General features: G+C 44.7%; 1 protein-coding gene across 7 annotated transcripts in view; it reads right to left on the bottom strand.

The window, feature by feature from the left end:
* matk (megakaryocyte-associated tyrosine kinase) overlaps window positions 1-18,912 on the bottom strand; it is a 72,088-nt gene that overhangs the window by 35,665 nt on the left and 17,511 nt on the right. The window contains exons 1-4 of one of the 7 annotated variants that reach the window (XM_067968145.1): window positions 14,868-14,980; window positions 5,309-5,493; window positions 2,696-2,798; window positions 692-754 (exon numbers count right to left, since the gene is read on the bottom strand). In XM_067968145.1, coding sequence (XP_067824246.1) covers window positions 692-700 — 9 coding nt within the window. In that variant the 5' untranslated portion in view covers window positions 701-754; window positions 2,696-2,798; window positions 5,309-5,493; window positions 14,868-14,980. The other 6 variants (XM_067968144.1, XM_067968146.1, XM_067968143.1 and 3 more) reach the window with 6 other exon arrangements.

Genomic DNA, 18,912 nt, shown 5'->3' with positions numbered 1-18,912 from the left:
ACAGCAGGCCATTCAGCCCCTTGAGCCCATTCCATCATTCAATTAGATCATGGCTGCTCTATATCTTAATTCCATCTACCTGTTATGGTTCTGTAACCCTTAATACCCTTGCCTAACAAAAATCTATAAATCTCAGTTTTAAATTTTCAATTGACCCCCTAGCCTCAACAGCTTTTTGGGGGAGAGAGTTCCAGATTTCCACTACCCTTTGTGTGAAGGAGTGCTTCCTGACATCACCCCTGAACGTCCTGGCTCTAATTTTAAGGTTACGCCCCCTTGTTCTGGACTCCCCCACCAGAGGAAATAGTTTCTCTATCAATCCAAACTATCTCCATATTACTGGGAGGCCCAAAGGAGCAGTGCCCCAAGGGCACAAAACAGGCTCAGTCTCTGATCACTGTGTAAATGGAAATGAATCCCAGGGCTAACATCTCACATCGATAAGCAACTTACGCAAATAGCTGAATTCAATTAACATTTCCATGATAGTTCATTGGTGAGAAGTCAATGAAACATTGCACAAGTGTGTGGGGGGAGGGCATATTACAGCAGAGCCCAGTCCTGTTCTCACTCAACCTTCACATATGCGTACTTCCAAAAACATTCCAAATGATCCTGTTCTGTTCCTGTTCATGGGTTCGCTGAGTCAATCAGCACTGAGGATGTTACAGAATCCTTAACTGCAACTCACCGATGCCATCTCAAGTCGCCTGCCTCCTCATGGACCAGCTCAAAGCGCTGAAGAATTATTTTCCTGAGGGAACAAATGAAAAGGTAATGAGGAAGAGGGGAGTGTTAGTCTCGATACATGTTACAACAGGATCCTCTTTCACTTCTATTTTGATTTGTAATGTGGCACTGTACATTTACACAAAAAAAACAGCTGACTAGGAGTGGGCTGCAAGGCTGTTCAGATGACAGCACAAACCATGCAAGCTAAGATTGAATGGCTTATAGATATCACCCAAGCCACCCCGATGGCTCAGTTGAAAAATGTCCTGCTTGGTGTGGTACTCAGTCATTCGGGCGAGGAAGTTTGAATCCTGCAATAGCTGATCTCACCCAGGACTGCAATAGGGTTTCCAAAAGGTTGCCCTAAACTAGCTGGTGTCTCCCCAGTTGCAGGCAGCTCTAAATAGCACTCTTTCTGATGGCATTTGTGCCAGAGGTGTTTGAGCCATGTTTGTTGTGGGGAGATAGGACTCCAGCCAGGCATGGACACTGCACCTTCCTGCGGCTAGCAGATAAAGAACAGATGCATTCATATAGCACCTTATATCTCAAAAACATCAGCAAGGTGAGTAATGTGGAATTATTTTGAAGCACAGTGAACTGCTGTTATGTGGGCAAACATAGCAACCGTTTTATGCACAGCAAACTTCCATAAACAACAGTGGAATAAATTATCATGGTTTTTCCTGTGATGTTGGATGAGGATGGAATGTTGGCCAAGACACCAGGAGAACTCCCAGCTCTTCTTTGAATAGTGCCATGTGATCTTTTACATCCACATGAGCCACTGGAACAAGCAGATGGGCCACAGTTTAATGCCTTATCTGAAGGATAGCATCTCTGGTCAGTACTACACTGGTGTGTCTATCTAGATTATGTCCTCAAGTCCTGGAGTGGGGCTTGAACCCACCAACTTCTTGACCTAGAGGTGAGAGTGCTACCAACTGAGCCAAGCTGATACAGATCTGTGCTAGCCTGCCTGATATGGTGAAAGACTTCTTTTCAATAAAGTGGCACGTTGGTAAATCAGACTTACAATATAGTGATAGAAAATGAGTTCTCTCCAACAAAACATGTGACTTTTGGTGGTGTGTCATTCCTGTATTTTACCAAATGCTGACATTTAGTTTGTGTAACTGATGTCGCTGTGCAGAGTTCTGTAACTTATACTTTTGTTTACATAGAATTACATAGAAACGACAGTATGTTTGGCCCAACTGGTGTATGCCGGTGTTTGTGCTCCACACGAGCCTTCTCCCACCCGTCTTCATCCCACCCTATCAGTAAGTCAACTTTATTTAAGGTGAAGGGCTAAGATGCACAGTACATGACATCACCAATGGTGGAAAGCGTAAGAGAGAAGTAGTCAATCAAGAAGAAGTGGTCGGGTGACACCAAATTGGGATTTAAAATTTTGTCGATAGTAGGAGGAAGGGAAGCCTGAGGGAGGCAAAGAGGTTTAGAGGCCCTACGAAAGAATGAATTAGAGCAGGAAGCCACATAATGAGTCTTAATTTTCACACAATGAGAAATAAGTGTGTGTAGCATGGGGGCATTTAGAGCTTAGAAGAAACAAGAAAAGGAAATTCAGAGGAAGTCTGACCTCAGTAGCACTGAGAGATCAGAACGACTGTGAGAGAGAGAGTGCAACTTAGTTATTCAATCAGTCCAGCAACAAAAGTGACTTCAAAGAAATCGGAAATAGTAATTGAAAAAAAGCTTCTAAGTAATCCATGGGTGGGCAAAGAAGGTTAAAATAACAAATCTAATCGCTTCCCTTATTGCTGTGTAACAAGGTTTTTATGTTTCCTGCACTCTGTGAAAATGACTTGCTTGTACATTGGGAGAGATCCACGCCGCCCAGCCTGGAATGTGGCTCCAATGGGCGATGTTATCTCGGCCCAGCAGTCAGAACACGTGCACGGAGGCTCGTAGCAAACACTGCCTTGGGAACACAATTTACCTCCAGCATCAGAACCTGGCGTCAGCTCTCGTAAGATTCAAAGATTTGCCACACAATGCCAGAATATCACAGTGATGGCTTCAGAAGATGACTTAAAATACGTCTGCAGTGAGATACAAAAAAAGTACAAATGTTGGACTTCTGAAATTAAACACAGAAAATGCACAGCAGAAAGAAGGAAAAATAAAGGTGAATGTTTTGAATGGGCCTCACTGTTCAAAGTGTTAACCTGTCTTTTTTTTCCCCAGTTGCTGGCCTAGCCGACTGAGTATTCCCAGCTTTTTCTGTTTGCATTTCTTTCTTAAAATGAGTTGCTGTAAAAAATTTAATTAAAGTGGATGTTTCCAGGTCGTCCAGTAGCAAGTTAATTTAGATGCTGCCTACATGCTCCCGAGATAGTGGAGGGACAAGTCTGATAAAACCATAGCTATATTTCAGTGATATATTTCTAGGAAGGCATGGAGAGAATTTGATTTTACTGTCTTGTCCCTCCTAAACTCCAAGTACCACATCCTACATCCTTTTCCTGCACCCACCCCCCCACACTATTGCATCCTTACGTGTTGAAAATAAGATTCATCGAACCATCTCCTACTCTAACTCACGCTTTCCTAGGACCTCAAAACTGGGGCAATCCTCGTCTCCCTCAGTCTATCATTTCTCCTACAATCTACAGGCTCTTAAAACACAATTGTGAAATCACGTAACCACAACTTCCTGATTTAACTCATCCAACTACATACTAATCCAGGAAAATAGCAGAAGTTGATCAATCATTTCAAAAGAGCTGGCATTTCAAAACAGCCTTGAACATAGGCTTACAACATGTGAAAACAAGAATGGGTAAATATGCTGAAAGTCCAGTGGGACGTGGGCTTGTAACCCAGGTGGGCTATCACTTATATCACAAAGAAAAACAATTAGAAAGAATTTGCGTTTATGTAGCACCTTTCCAAAGTGCTCCACAGCCATTGAAGTACTTTTGAAATGTAGTCATTTTGCACATAGCAAGGTCCCACAAACAGCAAATTAGATAAATAACCAGATTTAGTGATGCTGGTTGAGGGATAAACGTTGACCGGAGGACACCTCCCATGTTCTTCTTCAAATAGTGCCATAGAATCTTTTACATCCACCTGAGAAGGCAGATGGAGGCTCCAACAATACTGCATTGGAGTGTTAGCCTAGATTTTGTGCTCAGGTCTCTGGAATAGGTGAACCCACAACCTTCTGATTTAAGAGGCGAGAGTGCTACCAAGGCTGACACCTTAAAATACAAAGTATAGCAGTAGTAGATTTAGAAATTTCTGAAGGGAACACAAGTACTGTTGGCATTTACATTTACTTTTCTTGGGGCGTCTGGGAGCATTTCCCCTCCCCCCCAAGAGAAAAGTTTTTTCGGCACTTTATTTGATGTACTTTCCAGGATTATGGAATCCACTGTATTCTGTCAAAGAAAATCTGACTTGATCCACAAATGCTCCCCAACAGGGCGATAAATGCACGTCATTTCCAAAAATTAGATCTACTTGGAAAACTCAATTTTAATACTTCTTTTAAAAAACTATTTCAATACGCGGAGCAGTAAGCAGAATCTTTTGCAGCAATAAAGTGAGTTAAAAGGAACAAGGCCAGCAGAATCAATAGTGTGCGTGCAAAAATCTTACATCTCCACTAACACTTTACACCAAAGCGTCTCGGAATTAAATCCTCAGAACAGATGCAGGTGAGCAGAGAGTCCGGTAGCAAGCAAAGTGAATCGAGCTTTCTCCTGCTCCCCAGTCTCTTCACCGTGAACCCTATCCGGTGGCTGCAGAAACTATATTCTATGGCAACGCGTCCAACACACAACTTGAACTGGGGGAGGCGGCCGAGGAAAGTGCTGCGGAGGAAGCAGGAATCATTCCTTCCTGCCTGCACTGATTTTCATCCCCACGGTTGGGGTCTAAATGGTGATCATCCACCTCTCCATCCGTCCATCTGCGAAGCACACTTGGCTTGTTCTTTACGGTTCCTTATAGATACAAGTTGTCGCTGCTGTTAAACACGGTTGTAAACAATTTTACAACACCAAGTTATAGTCCAGCAATTTTATTTTAAATTCACAAGCTTTCGGAGGCTTCCTCCTTCCTCAGGTGAACGATGTGGAAAATCGTTCCCACATCGTTCACCTGAGGAAGGAGGTAGCCTCCGAAAGCTTGTGAATTTAAAATAAAATTGCTGGACTATAACTTGGTGTCGTTAAACACGGTGAGTTTGCAGATCACATCCCAAACTCACAAGTTTGTCCTGTCAGCGGAGCCGGGATGCGATTTTTATTATTTGCTTTTACTGTTTCGTTGGGAAAATAACAAGACACTGACACAGAAACTGTTTAATCTTCACAGCTCCATGATCGGCAGGAATTTCCCTCGGGCTGTTCCCCTAATCGGCTGCTGTAACTTCGGCGGAAGGTCAGCGGAAACCCCGTTTAGCTGGTTTTGTCTGGGGTTTCCGCTGACCTTCCGCCAAGGTTATCGCAGGAGAAATGCCCGGAGATGATCCCAAACTCTAACACCTCGCCTGCAGTTGAGTAAAAATAATTGACCTAAAAGGAAGAAAAAAAATGCTTACAATTTAAAGAAGCTGCCTTTGATTCACAGCCAGTGAATTACTTCTGAAGTGTTGTTATGTAGGCAAACGCAAGTTTGTACACAGCAAGGTCCCAGGAGCAGCAAGTGCGGTGAGAGACCAGTTTTGGTGGCGTTGGTTGAGGGTTGAATGTTGACCAATTCACCGGGAGAACTCAGCACAAACTCCTGATTTAAGACAAATGAAATTTTTTGAATCGTAATCTCTCTTGGAACATTTTAAAAATGAAGCAGAGCTTCAATGTGATATTCCACCACACCCAGGATGTTTGAAATGGTCACAGTCCAGTTCAGTGACCTGCTCATTTCCCGTCAGGACTCTGCAGCTGCAGGTGTGAGATGTGCATTTACCCTTAAGTAACATGTAATGAAATGTAATGTACCTGTAAAGAATCTGTAATCAATAAGCTGTATTGATTGGCACCCTAGAGTGTCATGAACTGTAATTATGTACGATGTATTGTTGGAATTAAATTTGAACTGTACTTTATGTATCTTGCAAATTGTATTGTGAATGTTTGAAATGTGATATGACAATTGTAGTGTATGTATTGTTACAAATTTTATGAATAAAGTATATTTTTTGAAAAAGAACCCTTATTAATGAAGGATAACACGAGGAGAGGAGACGGAAGGAAGGGAGGGACAAAGGACAGGGCTTGGCTGTGAAATGCGGCTTTGAATGAAGTGGTCAGAGACCACAGGTCAAACTGTTTCAATTGATACACTGACCTTTGGAACTGGGAGGCAGAAAAGCTTTGTTGAGATGCATTCTGGCAAGTTTAAACCCCGCGCGATTTTTTTTGCTCACAATTGAACGTGAACTGGGTGACATTGACTGTCAGCATGAAAGCATGTCGCCTCTGCTTCCCCTTTCTAAACTTAGTGTCCTGCACTGCAGGCCTGCAATTGTAGGGGGAGGGAAGACTGAGAGAGGCAAGGAGTTCCACAGCTTAATAAGAAAACACGACCAAAGGAAATGGTTATTGCCACAAATTTATACTGGCAGTCACTTCCGATTGGATTAGTCACTCCTTTATGCTGATCACGGGGAAGACCAAAGTGGAAAAATGTCACTGACTCATTCAGGAGCTTATAATCCACCAAAATAAATCATTAAAAAAGCGATACCAAATCAACAGATGAAGTTTAAATATAACTTATTACTGAAGACATTTATAGAAAACTCAAATGACTGAAGGTTATAGGAACTTAAATAGCTGAATTACATGAAGTTCCTCAGGTAGCAAGATGATTCCTTCTCCAAATTTTCATTTCTTATTTATATCATCCTGCCGTACCCGGCAGGAAAATCTCTGATAGCCTGGCGCTACTCAGGGATACGATCGCCTACGTACAGGACAGGGGGGTGAACACCTGCCTGATCAGCCTGGACCAGGAGAAGGCCTTTGACAGAATATCCCACACGTACATGATGGACGTGCTCTCCAAAATGGGGTTTGGGGAGGGAATCCGCAATTGGATCCAACTGCTCTACACAGACATCAGTAGCGCAGTTTCAATCAACTGGGTGGGAATCAGAAAGCTTTCCGATCAAATCTGGAGTCAGGCAGGGCTGTCCTCTCTCCTCCGTCTTGTTCGTGTGTTGCATTTAGCGCTTTGCCGAGTCCATCAGGAGGGATGCGGGCATAAGAGGGGTGACGATCCCAGGCAGCGGAGGCACTCAGGTCAAGGCCTCCCTGTACATGGACGACGCGCCGTCTTTTGCTCGGATCAGCTGTTGGTCCGCAGATTGATGAGCATCTGCGACCAGTTCGAACTGGCCTCGGGGGCCAGGGTAAATCGTAGCAAGAGCGAGGCCATGTTCTTTGGGAACTGGACCGACCGATCCTTTGTCCCGTTCACCGTCAGGTCGGATTACCTGAAGGTGCTGGGGATCTGGTTCGGGGGGGCCGGGGCGTGCACCAAAAACTGGGAGGAGCGGATTGCCAAGGTTAAGCAGAAACTGGGACTGTGGGATCGGCGATCCCTCTCGATCGTGGGAAAGAGCCTGGTCACCAGGTGCGAGGTGCTCTTGGTGTTTGCTGTACATGGCGCAGGTCTGGTCCATACCTCGCTCCTGCTCAGCGACAGTCATTCGAGCCATTTTCCACTTTATCTGGAGATCAAAAATGGACCGTGTCCGCAGGGACACGATGTAGAAATCTCCAGAGAAAGGGGGGAAAAACATGCCCAACGTCACCCTCATCCCGATGGCCACCTTTGTGTGCGGCTGCATCAAGCTGTGTACCCTCGGTACACTAACACAAAGTGTCACTACGTGCTGAAGTTCTATCTGTCCCCGGTGTTGCGAAGGATGGGCCTGGCACGGAATGCTCCATCCAGTTGAACCGTTCCGCCCCACCTGTCCTTCGTAGAAAAGTTTGTGCAGAAAAACACCTTTGACCAGAAGCCGATCAGCAAGTGGTCCACACGTAACATCCTTGAGACCCTGCGGGAAAAGGAGATGGTGGATCCTGTCGGTTGGTTCCCTGAGCAGACTGTCAAAGTCATTTGGCAGAACGCCTCATCGCCAGAGCTTTCAAACAAGCACCAAGACGTAGCTTGGTTGGTGGTGAGAAGGGCCCTTCCCGTCAGATCCTTCAGGCACTCTCGGAGTTTCAGTGCCACCGCACTGAGAAGATCTGGAGAGAGACGCAGTGGTATCTGTCTCGGTTTGTCCCGAGCGGCTCCATAACACAGGACTCTGTGCTCTATGGGCTGTTCCCAGGTATGCACCCAGAGACAGACATCAGCTGCTGCTGAAAGACTATCAACTTGGTGAAAGATGCCCTTTGGTCTGCCCGAAACTTGCTGGTCTTCCAGTGCAAGAAGCTATCCTCGACCGAGTGTTGCAGACTGGCACATTCCAAGGTCCAGGACTACGTGCTGAGGGATGCACTGAAGCTGGGTGCGACCGTCGCAAAGGCTCTGTGGGGAAAGGCCACCGTTTAGAGCCCTCCCGCTCGAAACAGGGGCTCGAAACAGGGTAAAACCCCTCAGGCAGAATATAAAATGAAAAATGAATGTAATGAAACATAATGCACCTGTAATGTACCTGTAGTCAATAAGCTGTATTGATTGTAATGTAGTGAAGCACCCTAGAGTGTCATGAACTATAATTATCATGTACGATGTGTAACTGTATTGTTTGAATCATATTTGAACTGTACTTTATGTATTTTGCAAATTGTATAATCTGTATTGTCTATGTTTGAAATGTGATATGGAAACTGCATTGTATGTATTGTTACAAATTTTCTGAATAAAGTATATTTTTGAAATTAAAAAAAAATCTGTCCCAGTTCATCCCAAACAATTCAGTAACACAGGACGCTGTGCTCTACGGCCTGTTCCCCGGGACGCACACTGAGACAGATATCACCTGCAGTTGGAAGACCATCAACTCGGTGAAGGAAGCCCTTTGTTCCGCCCAAAACATGCTAGTCTTCCAGCTGAAGGAGCTGTCCACGACCGAGTGCTGCCGACTGGCACACTCCAAGATGCAGGAGTACGTGCTGCAGAACACACTGAGGTGAGGTGCAACCTACGCAAAGGCTCTATGGGGAAAGGCCAGCGTGTAAGGCCACCCCACCTTGTACTGTACACCATGAACTGTATGTACAATGTATGGTGCATAACTGTATTGATTGCACCGGGACCGTTGAATTGTACTGTATGTACCGTTGCAAATTGTATGACCTGTATTGTATTGTTTGAAGCATGACTTGAATTGCATTGTATGTACCTTTACAAATTTTATGAATAAAGTATATTTTGAAATTTAAAAAAAGTTCTTGCACCTCCCTGCATCCTAACATTGTTGAAATCAAGACTCGTCACGCTGTCTCCTTTTCTAACTCATTGTTTCTCAGGATATTAAAAGTTGTGGAACTCCTCACCTCCCTCAGTCTTCCCTTCTACAATTGCAGGCTTTTAAAAATTCAGCATTAACTTTTCCTAATCACTACTTCCTGACTTGGCTGCTCTTTCACTGTGTAGTGGTGTCCTCCACCTTAGGCCTTGGCCTCTCGCCCATGGATTCATAACAAGAACTTGTTACTTGAGGCAGATAAAGAAAATGATGTTGAAGCGAGCTCGGTAGATGGATTGTACCAGGTTACTGAGGAAAAGGACAACATATAAAATGAAAAAGAACTGAGGGATAACTTGTATAGGAAAAAGTAACCTTTAGAGAAAATGAACCAACATGACCAGAGAACATGAGCAGTCTCAGCCAAGGGACTTGCAAAGAGGGAGAGATTCTTCCAATGGGATGGATATGGATCCCTTCCAGTTAGGTGGGCACTGATCCCCTGGGACTAGGCTGAACAGGATTAGATTTCTAGGGTTTACAATAAACACACAAGTTATTTCACTATATTGGAAGCCTTTACCATTCAGTCATGCAGCTGTAATTTGGGTGTTGCAGTACTTGTCCTGGAAATGGAACAAATGTTCCTGTAAGTACCAATGAGAGAAATGAGAAAGAAGTGGTTGAATCCAGACTGAACAAGTCAAGTTAGTCTCCAAGATGGCATTTGTAAGTTGGCAGTGAATCGTTGGATATAAAGTTGCCTAATACCACCATAAATCTGGTTGTTACTTCTTCTCTTTTTACTGTCAGATTATTTAAATCCCAAGGGTGTCAGTTGTGGCTCAGTTGGTAGCACTTTCACCTCTGAGTCAGAAGGTTGTGGGTTCATGTCCGACTCCAGAGACTTGAGCACAAAATCTAGGCCGGTACTCCCAGTGCAGTGCTGTGGGAGTGCTGCATTGTCAGAGGTGCATTCTTTCAGAGGAGATGTTAAACTGAGGCTGCTGTGTCAGGTGGATGTTAAAGATCCCACAGCACCAATTTGAAGAAGAGCAGGGGAGTTCTCCCTGGTGTCCTCAACCAACATCACTAAAAAACAGATGATTTGGTCATTATCTCATTGCTGAGTGTGACTTTGATTTGTGCAAATTAGCTGATGTGTTTCCTACATTACAACTGCGAATAAATACACTTCAAAAGTACTTCATTGGTTGTGAAAAACTTTGGGACGTCCTAAATGCAAGTCTTTATTTCTTCCTTCAAGAACGACATATCATAACACGTGGGTGTGGTAACAGAGGATGGCCGGGGGCGATAAAAGGAGGAGCGAGAGAGAGCGGGAGAGAGGTGAAGAAACACCTAAAGCAACGTCAGCACAAGGGAAGGAGCTGGTTGGTGAGTAGCTGGTGAGTGTTCTTTTTCTGGTGAGTGTTTTTTTTCTGGTGAGTGTTTTTTTTTAAAGTTAAAAGTTTATTTTTGTTAAGTTTAGTTAATAATATAATAAATCGAGGCATGGCAGGGCACCTCACTTCCGTGGAATGCACATCCTGTGCCATGTGGGAACTCCAGGACGCTTCCCATGTCCTGGACAACCATAGGTGCAGGAGGTGTCTTCAGCTGGAGGAGCTCGAGCTCTGGGTTTCGGAGCTTGAGCAGCAGCTGGCATCACTGCAGTGCATCCGCGAGGCTGAGAGTTTGATGGATAGCACATTTCAGGAGTTGGTCACCCCACAGCTTAAGAGAGTACGAGCAGAAAGGGACTGGGTGACCGCCAGACAGACAAGGGGGACCAGCCAGGTAGTGCAGGAGTCCCCTGAGGGCATCTCGCTCTCTAACCAGTATTCAGGTCTAAATACTGATGGGGAAGAGGGTTCCTCTGGGGAGAGCAGCCAGAGCCAAGACGACAGCACCATTGGTGGCTCAGCTGTACAGGGGGGGAGGAGAAAGGTCAGGCGAGCAATAGTGATAGGGGATTCTATAGTTAGGGGAACATAAAGACGTTTCTGCGGCTGCAGACGAGATTCCAGAATGGTATGTTGCCTCACTGGTGCCAGGGTCAAGGATGTCACCGAGCAGCTGCAGAACATTCTGGAAGGGGAGGGTGAACAGCCAGAGGTCGTGGTGCATATCGGTACCAACGACATAGGTAGAAAGAGGGGTGAGATCCTCCAGGCAGATTTTAAGGAGTTAGGAAAGAGATTAATAAGCAGGACCTCAAAGGTAGTAATCTCCGGATTACTCCCGGTGCCTCACGTTAGCGATTATAGAAATAGGAGGATAGAGAAGATGAATGCTGGAGAAATGATGCAGGAGGGAGGGCTTTAGATTCCTGGGGCATTGGGATCGGTTCTGGGGAGGTGGGACCTGTACAAGCCGGACGGGTTGCACCTCAACAGGGCTGGGACCAATATGCTCATGGGGAGGTTTGCTAGTGCTGTGGGGGAGGGTTTAAACTAGCTTGGCAGGGGGATGGGAACCTGAGCATAGATTCAAAATGGAGAGAAGCAGAGATGGAAAGGAAGGCAGAAAATTAGTAAATAAGTTTGGAAGGCAGAGGAAACAAAGGTTAGAAACTAGACAACAAAGGAGTTTGGCAGTGCTTAATGGTATATACATCAATGCAAGGAGTATAGTGAATAAGGCAGATGAGCTAAGGGCACAGATAGACATGTGGAAGTACGATATCTTAGCTATTACAGAAACATGGCTTAAACCTGGGCAGGAATGGCACCTCAACGTTCTTGGTTACATGGTTTTCAGACGAGAGAGGGGGATAAAAAAGGAGGGGTGGGGGGGTGGCAATATTGGTTAAAGAAACAATTACGGCTGTGAGGAGGGATGACATGTTAGAAGGATCATCAAATGAGGCATATGGGTTGAGCTAAAGCACAAAAAAGGGGCAGTCACACTGCTTGGACCCCCAAACAGTCAGAGGAAGATAGAAGAGCAAAATGTAGGCAAATTTCGGAGAAGTGCAAAAACAATAGGTCAGTAATAATATAGGATTTCAACTACCCTAATATTAACTGGGATACAATCAGTGCAAAAGGTGTAGGGAGCGCAGAATTCTTAAATTGCATTCAGGAGAACTTTTTTAGCCAGTAAGTAGTAAGCCCAACAAGAGGGGGGGCAGTTCTCGATTTAGTTTTAGGAAATGAAGCTGGGCAGGTGGAAGGAGTATCAGTGGGAGAGCATTTTGGTGGTAATGATCATAATTCAGTTAAATTTAGCATAGTTATGGAAAAGGACAAAGATAGAACAGGATTAAAAGTTCTAAATTGGGGAAAGGCCAATTTTACTAAGCTGAGAAGTAATTTAGAAAAAGTGGACTGGAAACAGCTACTTGAAGGTAAATCAGTGTCAGAACAGTAAGAGGCATTCAAGGGGGAGATTCAAGGGGTGCAGAGTAAATATGTTACCACAAAGAAAAAGGGTGGGACTGCCAAATCTAGAGCCCCCTGGATGACAAGGAGCATACAGGGTAAGATAAAGCAAAAAAGAGACGCTTATGTCAGACGCCAAGAGTTCAATACTGCAGAAAGCCTGGAGGAGTATAGAAAGTGCAGGGGTGAAATTAAAAAGGAAATTAGGAAAGCAAAGAGAGGGCATGAAAATATACTGGCAAGTAAAATTAAGGAAAACCCAAAAATGTTTTATAAATACATAAAGAGCAAGAGGAAAGAGTGGGGCTTATTAGACAACAAAAAGGTAACCTATTTGCGGAGGCGGAAGATGTGGGTATGGTTCCTAATGAATACTTTGCGTCTATCTTCACAAAAGAGGGGGACGATGCAGACATTGTAGTTAAGGAGGAGGAGTGTGAAATATTGGATGGGATAAACATAGTGAGAGAGGAAGTATTAAGGGGATTAGCATCTTTGAAAGTAGATAAATCGCCAGGACCAGATGAAATGTATTCCAGTTGTTAAGAGAAACAAGGGAGGAAATAGTGGAGGCTCTGACTATCATTTTCCAATCTTCCCTGGCTACAGGTGTGGTGCTGGAGGACTGGAGGACTGCTAACATTGTACCGTTGCTTAAAAAGGGAGAAAGAGATAGACCGAGTAATTATAGGCCAGTCAGTCTGACCTTGGTGGTGGGCAAATTATTGGAGTCAATTCTGATGGACAGTATAAATCGTCATTTAGAAAGGTACGGGTTAATCAAGGACAGTCAGCATGGATTTGTTAAGGGAAGTTCGTGTCTGACCAACTTGATTGAATTTTTTGAGCAGGTAACAAGGAGGGTCGATGAGGGTAATGCTTTTAATGTGGTGTACATGGATTTTAGTAAGGCTTTTGACAAGTTCCCACATAGTAGACTGGTCAAAAAAGTAAAAGCCCATGGGATCCAAGGGAAAGTGGCTAGTTGGATCCAAAATTGGCTCAGTGGCAGGAAGCAAAAGGTAATGGTTGACGGGTGTTTTTGCGACTGGAAGGCTGTTTCCAGTGGGGTCCCACAAGGCTCAGTACTAGGTCCCTTGCTTTTTGTGGTATATATCAATGATTTGGACTTGAATACAGGGGGCTTGATCAAGAAGTTTGCAGATGATACAAAAATTGGCCGTGTGGTTGATAGTGAGGAGGAAAGCTGTAGACTGCAGGAAGATTTCAATGGATGATCAGGTGGGCAGAAAAGTAGCAAATGGAATTCAATCCAGAGAAGTGTGAAGTAATGCATTTGGGGAGGGCCAACAAGGCAAGGAAGTACACAATAAATGGGAGGTGTAGAGGAACAAAGGGACCTTGGAGTACATGTCCATAGATCCCTGAAGGTAGCAGGACAGGTAGATAAGGTGGTTAAAAAGGCATACGGGATACTTTCCTTAATTAGCCAAGGCATAGAATAAAAAAGCAGGGAGGTTTTGCTAGAATTGTATAAAACATTGGTTAGGCCATAGCTTGAGTACTGCGTACAGTTCTGGTCACCACATTACAGGAAAGATGTGATTGCACTAGAGAGGATACAAAAGGAGATTTATGAGGATGTTGCCTGGGCTGGAAAATTTTAGCTATGAGAAAAGATTGGATCGGCTGGGGTTGTTTTCTTTGGAACAAAGGAGGCTGAGGGGAGATTTAATTGAGGTATATAAAATTATGATGGAACTAAATAGAGTGGATAGGGAGGACCTAATTCCCTTAACGGGGGGTGAGGGGGTTGGTCAGTGATCAGGGGGCACAGATTTAAAGTAAATGGTAGAAGGATTAGAGGGGAGCTGAGGAGAATTTTTTTCACCCAGAGGGTGGTGGGGGTCTGGAACTCACTTCCTGAAAGGGTGGTAGAAGCAGAAACCCTCAACTCATTTAAAAAGTACTTCGATGAGCACTTGAAGCTACGGAGTAAGTGCTGGAAAGTGGGATTAAGCTGGACAGCTCTTTTTCGGCGGGCATGGACACGATGGGCCGAAAGGCCTCCATCTTTGCTGTAACTTTCTATGATTCATACCCCAGTAAGAGTAAAAGGGGGAAAAAGTCAGAAGAATTGGACTGTAACTACAGACTGACGCTGCATGGGGTCAGATCACTAATCTGGTTTTAAATTCTTTGACTTTAAAGAATGCTTGAATTTGCAGAAGGAAGCGACTGTAAAAACAGCTGCAGTGAAACTCTCTTACGGATACGCTTGTGGTTTTGAATGCAAAATCTGACAGCCTTTACTGAGCTTTACATACTATTCTTTACCTACTTTTGTCTGTCAGACGATGAAAATAGAAAACAGCACTTACAGTCTCCAAGAACGTAACGGCTGGAGGGTTTTGCAGCTGTGCACCGATGTGCCCACTTCCCCACATTCCACTCCAGCACCCACGGGCTCTGCTGCTAGTCCGTCTCAGCTTGACTCACACACCAAGCCAATAGTGAGGCCAGCAACAAAGCAGGAAGTACTCACAAGTGAGCGGAATGGACACATGACAACAACACCGCACACAAACATTACCATCAGACCTTAGTTTCTGTATAGCCTCATGTACATAACATGCACAGGCTTCATTCCACAGACTCAAGGCATTCTCTCCTTCCCTCCCTCACAAGCAGATCATCCAGAATTCCTGATCCAGGGATGTTCTCTATTGTCTTCAGCTTTGTTTAAGGTTCTTTTCCTAATGGATGCTCCAAGTTTCCAAATCACAAGGTAGATATGGATAAGGAAGGCCATTAAGCCCATTTTAGTTTGTCCATCCAGAAAGAGGCTACCGTCTCCCCAGTAGCATCCAATCATCTCTTAAATGCTTCCAATACTCTACTCAGAAGTCCATTCTGTGTGTTGATCATTCTTTATGTGGAGAACATTACTCCTAGATTCGCCTTTTGACCTAGGAGACTTAGTAGACTTGACATTCAACATATCCAACCAATGCAGAGCAGCAATCAACAAAGCCGATAGGATGATGAACTACTGTAAGATTCTCAAAATTCACAGATCCCCCAAAACTCGGAGAAAAACCCTAAAGAAAAGGACTCTTTTCTAACCATTTCAGGGTGACTCACACACGCGCCACACCAGGAAGCATCAACCAGGGAAAAGTACTTTTCGAGGTATCCACGTCCTTTAAGGGACTCGCTCCCTCATAGTGGCGACTGTAAGAATTCTAGGAATTCACCTTTTCCCCCGAGTATGGAAAAACTTTAGCCACTGACTGAAATCCTAAGATGGAAGGATAGGTGAGAGGTCACCAGACGAATCCACAACACACACATGGAATGTGGGAGAATTACTGCTTCAGACATGTCTCTGTTTTAATGCAAAACCTACAGCCGGTGGTTGACACTCAGCACTAATTCGAAAGGCAATCGGCCATTGAAAGAGGCAACTGCTCCAGACATGCTGGGGCCATGCCTTTGTTTTAAAGCAAAACCCATCAACACCTAGGACGTTGGATACAAAAGGAAACCTTGTGTGACAAGCTCTAAAAATCGGAATTAACAATGACCCATCAGGAGAAACAATTGCAACATGATGAGGGACCATCAAAAAGCCATCAAAGATTCTTAAGGACTTTGTAAGAACTGTTTAAACAGACATGAAGTGTTTTTTTTAAAAAAAGTGTCGAAGACCATTGTAAGAGAGGGTTATTAGAAGTGGAAACTCGAAACCCCCCTCTCTCTCTCTCTCTCTCTGGTTCTTGCTGGCACTTGTGTGCTGCTTGTCTTGTTCTGCCTGTCTCTGGAAGGAAGGCAGCTTTCGGCAAAACCCACGAACGCTACGTGAGAGAACCGGTCAGCAGACCTCCAAGGGCAAAGGACTGTTCAACAGCTCGGGAGGCGACAGTTCAACAAGGCGAGGGGCCAACAGGGAGAAGGTCAGCAGCTCTAGAAGCAGGCCGACACACAAGAAGAAATCAGAGCAACAGCCCCAGTGACCATCAGACACCTCGCGGCAACAAGGGACTTATGAAACAACCAACCAAATATTGCCACCAATCAACCGGGTAATATTGGGCCACCGCGACCAAAGAAAACCAACTCGGGAGAAAACCGAAGATCCGCAAAGTTTCCACTCTACAATCTATCTCTGACTTACCTCTGGGTGAATTACTGTCAAGGATTTGTTTGGTGAGCATTATCTCTGGTCCTTTAGAGTCCAACTTAGCCAGTATAGTGGGATTGGGACGGGTGAGATATCTTTCTACTGTAATTTTCCTCGTGTGTACTGAAGTGTTCCCCATTTTATTAGAGTGTTAAGATTGTTGTGTTGTATTTTCTCTCTTGAATAAAGGTCTAAGTTTCTTGCACCAAAACCAGTTGTCTGTTGCACTTTGTCACAACCGCCAAATAAGTCCAAGGTCTAGAACCCAGGGAGTAGGAGCAATTCGGACCGCTCAGAAGTCAGAGGTGAAGCGGACACACACCACCACCCCCCTACACGACAGAGCCAAAACAGTAGAATACATGTCAGAGGAAATCATGATGAAACTGTACAGTGCTCTGGTCAGACCACGCCTTTAGTACCAATTCTGGTTACCAAGGTACAAGGAGCCATTTAAGCATTGAAGGCAGTGCAAAGAAGAGCCATAAGACTTGATCACTAGTATCAAATGTCTGAGTTATTAGGGAAGACTGGAGAGACTTGGGTTTTTCAGCCTTAAAATGAGGCATCTGAGAGGTGACCTTATGGAGCTTATATAAGATACTATACAAGATGAAAAAGGTACATCCGGAAAATTACCTTAAGTTAAATGTTAAGAGCCGAACAAGGGGCCACAAGTTCAAACTAGTGACCAGCAAATTTAGGAGTGATATCAAGAAGTTCTCTACACTCTGGGGCTAATTTTGGCTTCGGACGATGGTGTAAAACATGTGATATCGGCTTGGCCACTCATTGGACAGCTGTCCTGATTATCATTGACTTCACTGGAAATGAATATCAGGAGAGAAGTTGAACGAGTGGCCGAGCCGATATCGTCCATTTTACACTATCGTCCAAAGTCAAAATTACCCCAAAGTGTGGTCAGCACATGGAACAGAATCTAAGATACAACAGTAGAGACAAAACTCCTGGAATCATTTAAGAATGATTTGGATGCCGCTGCAGGGGGTCTTTAGGGTCATTCTGGATAGATGAACAAAGATGGACCGAATTGCTTCCCTCATCTGTAATTATCTTGGGGTCTTGTGAAAAAGAACAACTTACGTTCAAGTTGCTTTTACACCATGCAGGTGCTGTTGGCTCGGAATGTGTGGGTCTTCCCGGCCACCAGCCTTACCGAACCCGGCAACTTTACATTGGCATTGTTGCCGGCTGCACATCCAATCGGTTAACATTGAGAGACAGCGGCACTGGCAGGGCACATAACCCAAAGTAGATGCAGCTAAATATGGTGTTCATGAGGTAAAAGGGTGCCTTAGAGCACATTAAAAGGGGAGAGGTAGAAGCTGACAGGAAAAGAAGGAATTTAATGGGGAAGAGTGGATGGGGAGAGGACTGAAGTGGTTTTAGAAAAGAATTCCAGTGAGCAGCAAAGATCAAAAAGGGAAAGGAGTGCTATTTGGAGGCAGAGGTATTCCAGCTCCCATACATACTATTGGGTCTGTTGTCTTATTCCTTTTCTGTGGTGAAGAGTCTGGGGTCCATTTGGCAACTGTCCATATCGGCATGACTGGAATCAGGAGCTCACTGTGTGAGGCAGTGTTAGGCACAGAGCCCTGTCTATCTGTCCAGGACAGTATTCCTGAGAGTGGCCCTTGACAACTAATTAATGGAGCTGTAAGGACCACAGGTGCAGCAGTACTTACTGGTAACTAATTGTTTTCTTGTATGTAATAGATGACATGCTGGTGGATGGGGATCAGGCCAGCTGATAACAAGGACCCAGGAAATGAGTAGACACTGACACAGCCAAGGCTCCTTATCCTGTGAAAGGACTGGCTCGATAGAGATATCATTACACTGTAGGAATGCTGTTCTACTGGGTCCCGGGGATCAGCTTTCCTCCGTGTCACTGTGGGAAGTTATTTAAAGCAAACCCAACTCTCTAGGAGCCTAGGGTAGAAAAACAAAGTTATTACGAGTTATCACCAGTTATTTCCTCAGGGTCTCTCCCGCTCCAAGGCCGTAACTTGGGCGGAAGTCCCAGTTACGCGCGTAAACGGGGTTTCCGTTGAAGTTATGGTGGTGGAGCAGGAGAAAATCCCCAAAGAAATTCCTGGGGAATCGATTTTACCACAAAGCAGGACCAGAAACAAATGGAAGCCCCACTCCTCTTGGCTCCTGATTGGTGCTGTGCTGAACAGGAAGGCACTAATCAAAGTCTACAGCATCTCCTACCTGAG

This window comes from Heptranchias perlo, chromosome 29, assembly GCF_035084215.1.
Source record: "Heptranchias perlo isolate sHepPer1 chromosome 29, sHepPer1.hap1, whole genome shotgun sequence".
Taxonomy (NCBI): Eukaryota; Metazoa; Chordata; class Chondrichthyes; order Hexanchiformes; family Hexanchidae; genus Heptranchias; species Heptranchias perlo.
This window is presented reverse-complemented; position numbering and strand designations above follow the sequence as displayed.